Here is a 12,681-nt window from a genome sequence, read left to right as displayed (position 1 = left end):
AGAGAAGCCACCGCAATGAGAAGCCTGCGCACCACAATGAAGAGTAGCCCCCACTCGCTGCAACGAGAGAAGCCTGCGCACAGCAACAAAGATCCAACACAGCCAAAAATAAATAATTTAATTTAATTTAAAACAAACAGTCTACTCTTTATCTGTACAAGTTCTCTTTTGGCTTCTTCAGTTTTTTTGTTTTTTGTTTTTTTTGGCGCATTGGGTCTTCGTTGCTGTGCGGGGGCTTTCTCTAGTTGTGGCAAGTGGGGGCTACTCTTTGTTGTGGTGCATGGGCTTCTCATTGTGGTGGCTTCTCTTGTTTCAGAGCACAGGCTCTAGGTGCGTGGGCTTCAGTAGTTGCAGCACGTGGGCTCAGTAGCTGAAGCACACAGGCTCTAGAGCACGCAGGCTTCAGTAGTTGCAGCGCATGGGCTCAGCAGTTGCGGTGCACAAGCTCTAGGGCGTGCAGGCTTCAGTAGTTGTGGCACACGGACTCAGTAGTTGTGGCTCACAGGCTTAGTTGCTCCACGGCATGTGGGATCTTCCCGGACTAGGGATCGAACCTGTGTCCCCTGAATTGACAGGCGGATTCTTAATCACTGCACCACCAGGGAAGTTCCTTCAGTTTTGTTTTATAGTTTTATTCATATAGGCTTGACATTTCTTGTCACAGATTTTCTTATTTTATCTTTTTTGTTGGAATTACAATAGGCCTTTTTTTCCTTTCCTATACCTTCTAAGAGATGTAGTTTGCATATATGAAGGCTACTGAATTATCTGACAATTAGAAAATAATACATACAGATTAACCTTATATTTTACTGATGCATTTGTTTACCCTTCTTTCTTGAAACAGCCGCTTTCTTCTTAGGTCATTTTTCTCTCATAGAAGGACATTATTCAGTGATTCTTTAGGGGATGGGCTATGATTGATTTTTTTTAATCCCTAGTCGTTGCAAGTCTGAAAATTTATTTATTTTGCCCTCAACCTTAATGATAGTTTGACCAGGGAGAGAAGTCTAAGTTCAAAGTTGTTTTTCCACAGTACTTTGATCATACAGCCCATATTCTTTTTGCATCTAATCTTGCTCATGAAATAGTTATTGTCAAATTTATTTTTTTGTAGACTATCTAAACTTTTTTCTCTTTAGGATTAAAAAAAATCTTTACTGTTCTGAATCTTTACTATAGTGTGTTACATGTTTGACTTATATATCCTGCCCACTATTCTGGAAACTCTTTTAGTCTAAGGAGGTATGATGGTGGTGATTTTGCACACACACCCCGGGGACATTTAGCAATATTTGGAGATATTTTCACTTGTCACAACTGGGGATGGAAGGATTTGCTGCTAAACATCTTATGATCCCCAGGAAAGCCCCTCACATCAAAGAATTATCCAGCCCAAACTGCCAATAGTGCCATCACTGAGAAACCCTGAAGTATGGGATTTTAGTTCTAGGTCTTGGTCTGGCCAAGTGGGTGAAAAATGGATTTGGCCTCAGCCTCAGGGTAACAGTTTCTGGCTGGGGGGGATTCAATCTTGGCTTTGCAACAGTGGTTGTCCTGGCCCTGAGGTGGTGGCAGCCTCTGTTTTTTACTATGGTTTACCTCACTCTTTCCTACTTGTACAAATGCCTCATAGTTTTTGGTCCATGAAGAGGTGCTTTTCTTGTTTTTGAGCATGACTATGTATATAGTAATGTTTTTAAATATCTTTTTCACTATTTCTATGAATTTTCTTTTGAGAGAGAGATTCCAACATGTGACCTTCAAGGTCTTTACACAAAGGTACAAACTCAATAGAATTAATTCCAGCAATACTGAAAGATAAAAGGAAGCAACAAATCACGCATAATACAAGCAACCAAAAACATTCAATATTAAATTCCACAGAGCTGTTTTTTAAATACATCTGATAAAGTATAAAAACAGCTAGACAGAATTAGTTATGTTAAATGGAACTATATTATACATACTATTTTGAAATTATTTTTACATTTAATTAGCTTGAACTTAACTGAAGAAAAAGCAACTAATAAAATTGAAGACACAATTACTGAATATAATTTTTTTAGCCCAAGAACTTTTAATTACTGAAAGGGTTATCCAATATTAAAATAACTAAACTGCAGAAGTGTTTAAAATGTTTGGAATCATTTTAAAGTTATTTTGAAATATGTATTAGCATTCAGCAACTTCTTGCCATGAAAAATGACATTAGCAGTCAAACTTCCTCACTCCCCCTACCATCCCCTTACTTTTGTTAATTACTGTAATGGGCATCTGTTGTTTTGATCTAACAAACATCCTCCCACCCTACTTTAGTAACTGATATTCTTTTGGGGAACTAACCAAACTAACCACTTTACATCAAGTCTTTCAGAGATTTTCAACCAAGATGTTTTCCCTATGCTAGCTAAGAGTTGAGTACGGTATCCAAGCTAGGCAAATATGAGTCTCTGACTATAATTTGACCTTTATAAACCAAGTAAAGAAAATGATTGGAGCCAATTGACACCTGTGATCTAGATCCTTGGAACCTCTCAGGTACCTATTTTCTCTAAGGCCTATATAGTCAGCATGTCTTCTGATTCTGTGAGTGGTCCTCCCTCATGATTCCAGTAAAAGTTTTTATTGTTGTTTGTTTAAATTATCCAGAGCCTGCTTTTGTTGCTTGAAACAAAAAATCTATCTGATATAAAAATATTTTTACTTTGTCAAGGTTTACAACATTCTTTTCCATAATCCCTATATAGTCATAATTCCTATATATCTTAATTATATACATGTTAATGGATTTAAAGTCCAATTACCATTATCCTTTATTTTCACATATTGCCTGCTTAGCTGGATTTCCTCACTGAATAATTTTTCTTCAAGAATGAATCAGGGGTCTTGTATTTATAGAATTCTTTCATGTTCAAAAAAATCCATGAGCTGCCTTTGTACTAGAATAATATTTTGGCTAGGTTTATTATTTTTAAGCTAAAATTTCTTTCCCTAAGGAAGAATTTCTTGCTTCATTGTCTTCTTAGATGCTTCTGGTCAAGATGGAGTAACAGTGACCACTTTCTACTCTCCCTTCTGAAACAACTGCAAAATCAGACAAAATATATGAAACAACAGGTCTCAAGACACTGGAAATTAGGACTGTGATCCCTGAGATATGGGAAACTAATGAGGTGGAGGTCACTGCCCCAGCTTACTGCCTGCAGAAAGTTTCTAGGCTATAGTTCAGAGAGTGAAAACTCAGGTACAGTTTGGCAGTCTCCATGAGGTGAATACAGAGTTGGGACCCTAGGGAGGGCAAGAAAACTAGAGACTGTAAGGCAGAATACCAAAGAGGACAGAGTTTCATAGACAGAAAATTCTAAAATCTGCAAAGCATTCTTTTTGAGTACTCAGCTGAATACTTATCAGCTTATGCCTGTGAGGAAACGCTTGAGAATGGAGAAATATTCACCCCAAAGTATTAGAGGGAACAAGCCTTAGAGCTCACATAGGGCCAGAAATAGTATCTGCTCCTACCAACCAGAGTGAAAGACATCAAAATTCACAAGGCATTAGGCAGAGTACTCAGACGAGTTTTGCCTCAGTAGGTGCAAAAAGTGAACCCTAGACTAAATGCTGCTCTGGTCCTGTGTACAAAGCTTAAAAACAAGATCCAAAAGGATCAAACTATTTCCAATTAACTTAACCATGTCTCAGAACAAAGCTCATGAGTACTTATAAGAATACAAAAACATTCAGCACCCAAAGTGGTAAAACTCACAATGTCTAGCATCCAACAAAAAATTACCATGTGGGACTTCCCTGGCAGTCCAGTGGTTAAGACTCCACACTTCCACTGCAGGGGGCATGGATTCCATCCCTGGTCAGGGAACTAAGGTCCTTCAGGCCATGTGGCATGTGCATGGCCAAAAAAATTTTTTTAATAAATAAAAAAATTAATTTTTTTTAATTTTTAAAAATTAAAAAGTTTTAATTTTTTTTAATTTAAAAAATTAAAACGATTTAAAAATTTTTTAAAAGTTAAAAAAAATTTTAATTACCATGTCTGCAAAGGAGCTGGAAAATACCAACTATTAAGAGGCAAATAACCATTTGAAATTTTTAAAATAACTTTTAAAAAAGTTATTAATTTTTGGCTGCGTTGGGTATATCTTTGCTGTGCCCAGGCTTTCTCTAGTTGCGGTGAGCAGGGGGCTACTCTTCGTTGTGGTCAGCGGGCTTCTCATTGCGGTGGTTTCTCTTGTTATGGAGCATGGGCTCTAGGTGCCAGAGCTTCAATAGCTGTGGCTCGCAGGCGGGCTCTAGAGCGCAGGCTCAGTAGCTGTGGCGCTCAGGCTTAGTTGCTCTGCAGCATGTGGGATGCTCCCAGACCAGGGCTCGAACCTGTGTCCCCTGCATTGGCAGGCGAATTCTTAACCACTGTGCCACCAGGGAAGCCCAACCATTTGAAATTGACTCACAATTAACATAGGTATAAAATTAAGAGACTACAACATTAAAATAGACGTTTTAACTGTATTCTATATGTTCAAGAAACTAGAAGAAAAATTAAACATGTTAAATAGAAACAGGGAAAATATTAAAAGAGAATCCAAATCAAGCTTCTAGAGAAAGACTAGAAGATGAAACTATCTGAGATGAAACTATCTGAATGTGATTAATGGCATATTAGACAATGCATGCAGAAGAAAACATTAGTAACTTGAAGACGTAGCAACAGAAACAGCACAGAAAACATATTTTAAGCACAGAACATCAGTGAGGTGTAGAACAAAGTCAAGTGGCCTTATACACACATAACTGTAGTACCTGAGGAGAGGAAGGGGTATAGAAAATACATTGGAAGTCAGTGGGGGCAGCGCTCAAGCAGCTGGGCCCGGGGTTCCCGCTCCCTCTCCCGCACCAGCTCCAGCCCCAACTCCAGCCCCAGCTCCCGCCCGCCGACGCGGACTTTGACCCCGACGTCGACCCGGACTTTGACCCCGACGTCGACCCCGACGCCGACCCCGACCTCACGTTACCGCCGACCTCGACGTTGACCCCCGCCCCCCGGAAGCTCCTTCTCCTCACCGCATTCACAGAGCGAGAACCCCGGGCTCTAGGAGGAGAGCTTGCGCGGTGAGCTGGGGGGAAAATGGGGGCCCTGGCGAGGGGGGGCGCCTGCAGGGACGCGGCGCCTGCAGGGGGACCCTCGGGAGGCTGGGCTCCACGGGGTGGGGAAAGGGCGGCGTTCGGCCGGGGCCGTGGCTGGTCTGGCCTCCTCGCGGGCGGCTGGTCGCGTCTCCGCCGGGACTCCCGGTCTCCGGCTCCGGGTGGCCGAGGTGCGGACGGCATTCAGAGCCCGCGCGGTGTCTCGTCTTCCGAGTGCAGCCCCGTGCTGGTGCGGGTGCCGGTGCCGGTGAGCAAACGCCTAGACTTGCGGGTTGAATTTGTGGACTTGGGTTGTAAACCGTTTGCGGCACCGTCCGGAGTGACTGTTGGAAGGACGGGGCCTCCCAGGGATTCCGGGCTCAAGTCAGCGCAAGGTGAACAGCTTTAAAAACGCGGCATGGGGGTGCGGCCAGCTTTTCCTTTAAGTTCATGTTCATTTGTCCTGGAGGGTCGTTCCAAAGCAAAGCTCGAAGTCGACTTGCGGGTTGAAATACCAGGACCCCGTGACCGCTGTGCAGCGCTGCCGAGCAGACACTTGTGGGACCCCTGCGCCCGCTGGTCGTCAGTGTCCAGACCCTTGTCCCCTTTCAGAAAGCCGGGCTCGGGTGGCGACCTTGAGACCCACCCCTGGGTCTGGCCTCGGTGGGGCCGCCACCTGGGCCTTGCTCCTTCTGCCCCGTTGAGGAGCCCGAGGGCCCACGAGTTGGAGGAGGGTTCCGTGGTGGTCTGCCTTGGTATTCCCTGAAGCAAAAGTTCAGTAGGCAGCAGGAGCACGTTTTGGAGAGGATCGTTGAAAACTCTGAGAGCGAATTTTTAAGTTTAAGATTTTAAAAATCTTTATATTATCTGAATTTGGGGAGCTGCTAATTTATTCTTTAAAACAAGATTTTTACGAGACAAGACTTAGTCAAATACATTGTATAATATGTATTTAAAGCCACAACCACAGTTTAAAAATCCTGTAATCTCCCCTTAAATTTCGACATTGACTATTTTCTTTCAAATAAATTAAGAATCTTCTCGGTTTTTTCTCACAAAAGACCCAAGGAGTGTATTATAAACTGCCTTAAAATCACTCCTATTATCAAATCATTTAGTTTCTAACATTGTATATTTTATTTACTGGTTCAGATTTGTTAGAGTTTTTGTCAGAGTTATGAGTGCCCTGAGCAGGCTCTGTCTGAAGCCACAGTCCTTCTCGGATGGGACTGGAACTTGAACCGAGGATCCCTGTTTTAGGAGGGGATTCAGACCCACTGTCTTTTAATTAAAACCGCTCACCTGGTGTCAGGACTTAAACTGAAGCTCAGGTTCTTTTGTCTCCTTGCAGAAAGAATTCAGCATGAGGCAGAGTGGTAAGCTGAGTTTATTAGCGTAGGACACTTGTGGGAGATACAAGCGGGCAGGCAAGGGAGCGCAACCCTGAGAACAAAAGGGGCTGCATTTTTGTAATCAAAGAAAGAGTGGGGAGGGGAGAAGACCACCTTCTTCATATGTGCCCGATGCACAGTGAGGCCAAACAATCCCAAAATGTCGGAGTTTGGAGCAGAGAAAGGTTTATTGCAGGGCCATGCAAGGAGACTGGTGGCTTATGCCTTTAAAACCCTGAACTCCCTGAAAGCTTTCAGCAAAGCCCTTTTATAGGAAAGGTGAGAGAGGGGTGTGGTTAGTTGTTGCAGACTTCTTGGTGTCAGATCCTTTGTTCTTTTTAAATTTGTTTTTATTTATCTTATTTTTGGCTGTGTTGGGTCTTCGTTGCTGCACGCGGACTTTCTCTAGTTGTGGCGAGGGGGGCCTACTCATCGTTTTGTTGCATGGGCTTCTCATCGCGGTGGCTTCTCATTGCGGAGCACGGGCTCTAGGTGCGCGAGCTTCAGTAGTTGTGGCATGTGGGCTCTAGAGCACAGGCTCAGTAGTTGTGGCGCACAGGCTTAGTTGTTCCACAGCATGTGGGATCTTCCCAGACCAGGGCTCGAACCCCGTGTCCCCTGCATTGGCAGGTGGATTCTTAACCACTGCTCCACCAGGGAAGCCCCAGATCCCTTGTTCTTGAGGTCAGGTCACAGTCAGGTCACAATGTTCCTGTAAACCTCCACCAAAACAAATGTTATTCTCTGTTCTGACAAGAAAGGGCAAGGTCCTAAGGCTCAGCTTTCACCTTCTGAGGCCCAGGCCCTGGCTAAGAGGGAGTCCCTGGGCAGGCCAGTTACCCTGCATGGGAACGTTCGTCCAGCACCTGGTCTGGGTCTTCCCACCAGTGCCCAGCCTCGACCAGTGGGTGGCCATGGAGAGGGCTCTGGAGCTCTGCAGGACACAGCCCTCAGCCTGTCCCCAGGACCCCCAGCTCACCTGCCAGTCCTGAGGCTGGAGGGCCTGGAGGGCCCTGGGGAGAAGGCCACGATCTGCCTCTCACCATACTCTGCCTCCAGGACCTGTGTGACTGACTGTTACATGTGTGGGACCTCTAACCACCATGCTAAGGGTCACACACTAACAACTTCATGCCTGCCCCGCCCCTGTTACAGGCTTACATCATTAGATCCTCCTTGAACCCTATATGATCTAACCGGGACTGGCATGGCGCTATTCAAATCGTATGTATATTAGCAAAAGTGTGGTAACATATACTAAAATGTGGTAATTCATTCAGGTTTCAGTATAATGTCCCCCTTCACCTAGTTTCTTTCTCCTTTCACCTATTCCTGTCTTGGCTACATGCAGAAATGCTACTCGTCAAGGATCATTAACTCCGTGACTTCATGTAACAAGATTCAAACCCCATGTCTATTGTGTTGTGTTTTAACTGTAAGAACTTGTAGCTTGAGTGTGCCTGGTGCTTGGATGCACCTGGTCTTCCTTCAAGGTAGTGTAGATTGTTGCTAAGTTACTGGATTCTTTTCTTGAGTGCTCATTAGCTTACAGCAGTCTCCCAGGCTCCCTTAAAATTCCCTCTTTGTCTTTAATCCTCTGGTGGGATTTCTAAACTATTTAATTATCCTACTCTATCCCTATTTCATTTTCACTGCTGAATAATACTCCATTATGCAAATATACTATAATACACTTATCCATTGTTGTGTCAATAAATAATTTGGTTGTTTTCCTGTTTGGGGCCATTGCAGATAGTGAGTCTGTGAGCACTCCTGAGCATATCTCTAAATATATATATATGGATATATATATATATATATTATAAATATAAGCACTATATATATAGTGCTTATACTTTTTAGAAAATATGACTAGAAGATGTGAAGGTCAATGAATATAGATTTCTGAGAAGATCCTGAAATGGACTTTGTTTTTCTGGACTTTTCTTGAAGTTACGATTGATTTTCTTTTGTCTGATATTATCTCAGGCTTTCCTTTTCCAAGGTGCATGCATATCACCAACACTACTCTTCAGCCTATCAGTCATGGTTAGCATCACATGTTGGCTTTTGAAAGGAAAAGTGAGAAAAGAGAGGTTTGATTGTGTTTTTGTTCAAAAATGGAAGTGAGGCTATGAGAAAGGGAGAATATTTGATGAGGGAACCATACAAGAATGCAGAGGCAAGGAAAAGTGACAGTAAATTAAAGAGGACACATAGGTACATGTGAAAAAGGAATTTCTTGTATAAGTAAATGTGAGTTCATAATTAAAAAGGGAAAGAAGAGACTTGAATATGAACACAAGAAAGGATGTGGAAACAGAAATTGCTAGGTCAAACAGCCTTCTGCACCAACCTCTAGTGGGTCTACTAGGCCAGAGCATCTATTTGTTGAATGCAGGATATTCAAGATGGGCAGAGGAAAAGAGGGGCAATGACCCACCAACTGTATCTATAGGAATTAATGTCAGGCATCTGCAGCTCTGAGGGTACCTCTCTTTTCCCAGATTCTAAAATAATATCTCCCTTTCCTCCTTCCTCACCTCCTCCCATCTCAGCAAACATTAAAATCATTGATGATTCTATTCCCATTCCTTGTGGCCAGCTCTCTCACACGATTGTCCTTCACTTGCCAGGAATTATGCACTTCGGCAAACACTGCACAGCAGAATCGTTCCATGCTGACTGCACAGACATATCCATGGAGGGCCCCCTGCTTGTGTACTGCAACGAATTCGGTGGCATATTTTATCTCACGCCTCTGTGTACAGAAATGATGGACTGGTAACTTCCTAATATAGCGATCAGTAGAAGCCCTCAAGGTGGCAAGATCTGTTTTCTCTTTTTCACATCCAGTGACTTGATGGGTCTCATCATGCAGGCCAAAAAATACTTACCCTACCTCAGTGTTTGCAAATGCAGAAACACACTTGGGTAAAGCATTGTGTCATCTCTGTTGAGAACATCTTAAATTCAACGCGTGTGGACTTAGTAAAGTTGAACTTTTCCTGGTACTGAAGGTGGTGAGTGCTATCAAATAAAGCAGAAGCTGAAGCCTTTATGTTACCTTCATTTTGTACACGAACCTGAAATTTCTGTGGACTTAATGAATTGGAATCATTAATATTTGTAAGAGTCTGAATCCTGCCTTTGGGGAATGCCAGTGCTTCCTGAGAATTCATGACATTAGTACATGTTCTATGTCTGTGGCACAAAGAGGAGCACAGGTAAGCAAATCATATACCAGAGGCCTCTGGCATCCATGATTTCACAAAGATCAAAAAGAGATATCCCTGCTGCATCTCATCTAAATAGCCTTTGAAAGTTGAAGGCAGATACAATCCTACTCCATGACTGTCATAATTATAGTCTTTGTTCTCAGTCTCAGCCTTGACCACTCCCCCTCCGGAATTCAGCAGAGCACATATTGCATGCACGATGCTTTCATTCTGTTTCTTCTGCAGTTTAGGGTTCATTCCACTCCTTTGCTCATTCCCAGGGGTGACTTTTCCTGCTTTTAAAACATACAAAGTTCATTTCCAAATCAATTTTTTAAAATAAATTTATGTATTTTTATTTTTGGCCACATTCAGCGTTTGTTGCTGCGCGCAGGCTTTCTCTAGTTGCAGCGAGCAGGGGCTACTCTTTGTTGCAGTATGTGGGCTTCTCATTGAGGTGGCTTCTCTTGTTGCAGAGCATGGGCTCTAGGCGCGCGGTCTTCAGCAGTTGTGGCTCACGGGCTCTTGAATGCAGGCTCAGTAGTTGTGGCACGGGCTCAGTAGTTGTGGCTCACAGGCTCTAGAGCGCAGGCTCAGTAGTTGTGAAACACGGGCTTAGTTGCTCCGTGGCATGTGGGATCTTCCCGGACCAGGGCTTGAACCCATGTTCCTTGCATTGGCAGGAGGATTCCTAACCACTGCACCACCAGGGAAGTCCCTCCAAATCAATCTTGAGACTCATCTTCTCAGCACTTTTCCTATTCTTACCCTGAAATGTTCTCCTGAAAAACAGGAAGATACACCATTAGAATAGGACAAGGATAGGGAAGGTGGGAAAATGGACAGTTTGAGGCCATTCTTCTGAAGTTGTTCACTTCATTTATTCCACAGAGCTTGAGGCCAGATTCAAGCAGGGATTAAGTATGCAGGGCAGGTTGAGGAGCTAAGTCTGGCGGAAGCCCACTGCCACCAGAGAAACGGTCAAGAGGTGATTTTTATGCTGTGATTTTGGTAACAGTTTCTGCCAGGTTCTCCTTGGCAATTGAAGAGCTTTCAGAGTGTCTCTAGGGTGTGCTGATGTGTATTGTTTTTCTTGGTGCTTTGTCTTTCCTCTCTCACTGAGACCTGGGCAGTCTCAGATTATTATTATTTTTTAAATAAATTTATTTATTTTATTTATTTATTTTTGGCTTTGTTGGGTATTCATTGCTGTGCACAGGCTTTCTCTAGTTGTGGCGAGTGGGGGCTACTCTCTGTTGCGGTGCGCAGGCTTCTCATTGCGGTGGCTTCTCGTTGCAGAGCACGGGCTCTAGGCACGCAGGCTTCAGTTGTTGTGGCTCGCAGGCTTAGTAGTTGTGGTGCACGGGCTTAGTTGCTCCGTGGCATGTGGGATCTTCCCGGACCAGGGCTCGAACCTGTGTCCCCTGCATTGGCAGGTGGATTCTTAACCACCGCGCCACCAGGGAAGGCCTCAGATTACTTTATAGCCCAATTTTTGGAAGCAGAAAATCTGATTGAGTTGATAATTTATCCTTATTGTAATGGAACAGATTATTTAGCTTCCTCTGGTCCGTGCAGTTCCCATCTTGTGAAAAAAAAATGTATATCACATACTTTAATATATTTTTTGTAATAGAAATATATACGTTATATATATGTATTTATATATATATTTATATATATATATATAAAACTTTGTTTGGAACTTACAAATTATTGACTATTTGTTTGGAACAACCAGGCTGTCAGGTTGAGGTGGGTTTCAACATTTCCTAAATGCAGTCCAGTTGTCCCAGCAAATAGGACTGGAACCATTGGATATCTTCATACAAAAGAAATGAACCTCAACTCATATTTACCCCACTTACAAAAATATACTTAAAATGTGTCATAGACCTAAATGTAAAACCTAAAATCGTGTGGAAATAAATGAAGACTGCCCACATGAGAACAAGCAGAGGCTATTTTCTCAGAGCTCACTATATCAAGGGAATTGGCCACCATCACTTATGATGGCAGAAACTCAAGCACAGGCAGAGGAATGTGGAAGCTTTATAGTGAAAAGAGAGAGAGAAGGCTCAGGGATGCTCTGATCTGAGTTTGTGGATCTAGGGAAGCTGGAAGCGGGCTTACTGGAAGTGGGGCATCTCATGTCACTGTTTTGGAGAGCCTATTTGGCTTTCTTCGGTTGGTCCTGAGTTGGAGTGGGGGCAGAAGTTAAGGACGCTAGCAGGTGTTGAGCAAGTCCTGACCACTTTTGGCCAGCTGCTGCAGGCGTTGTGGTTAGGCTTCCCAAGCTGGTTGGGAAGTCAGAGTTGTGTCAAGTTGTGAGTGACAACTCAAGGTTGTGAGTCAGAGTTCTGTTTTTATATATGTTCTGGCCAGTGTCCATTAGTATATTCAGTCTCTCAACTTCAAAACTTCTAGAGGAAAACATAGGAGAAAATATTTACCTTGAGTTCAGCAAACATTTCTTAAAGCTGACACTAAATGCGTAATACATAAAAGAAAAAAATTGATATATTGGACTTTAAGAACGTTTCCTTAACAGTGAAAGACACTCTTAAGAGAATGAAAATATGAGCCCTTGACCAGAAGAAACTATTTGTAGATGATTATATGATTAAGAACTTGTATCTAGATTATATGTAGAACTCTTGAAAGGCAATAATAAGAAAACAAACAACCCGATTTAAAAATGGGTAAAAGAGGGAATTCCCTGGCTGCCCAGTGGTTAGGGCTTCAAGCTTCCACTGCAGGGAGCATGGGTTCAATCCCTGGTTGGAGAACTAAGATCCCACAAACTGTGCAGTGTGGCCAAAATATAAATAAATATCATTTAAAAAAAAACTACAGTGAGATAGCACCATTAGTCATTAGGGAAATACCAATTAAAACTGCACACCTGGGACTTCCCTGGCGGTCCAGTGGTTCGG

The 12,681-nt window shown here is 43.0% G+C and overlaps 1 protein-coding gene and 1 long non-coding RNA gene across 2 annotated transcripts in view; one reads left to right on the top strand and one right to left on the bottom strand.

Moving 5' to 3' along the window:
- The first annotated feature begins 4,218 nt into the window (after positions 1 to 4,218).
- The window catches only part of LOC149744910 (uncharacterized), a 29,125-nt gene continuing 20,662 nt past the window's right edge, over positions 4,219 to 12,681 (top strand). The window contains exon 1 of the long non-coding RNA XR_016388943.1: positions 4,219 to 5,124. This is a non-coding gene — a long non-coding RNA (uncharacterized LOC149744910). The remainder of the gene's footprint in view (positions 5,125 to 12,681) is intronic.
- Positions 8,136 to 10,054, bottom strand: SLFN5 (schlafen family member 5; the record flags this gene model as incomplete). The annotated part of the gene is given in 2 exon segments (XM_089900827.1): positions 8,136 to 9,466; positions 9,468 to 10,054. Coding segments are annotated over 2 exon segments (972 nt in total), but the record flags the coding sequence as incomplete, so codon positions are not given.

Source organism: Delphinapterus leucas, chromosome 19 (genome assembly GCF_059928025.1).
Source record: "Delphinapterus leucas isolate spDelLeu-1000000601 "Yukka" chromosome 19, BTC_Dleu_Yukka2, whole genome shotgun sequence".
In the NCBI taxonomy this organism is placed as follows: Eukaryota; Metazoa; Chordata; class Mammalia; order Artiodactyla; family Monodontidae; genus Delphinapterus; species Delphinapterus leucas.
Note: the sequence above shows the minus strand (reverse complement) of the source record. Positions and strands in the feature narration are given on the sequence as shown.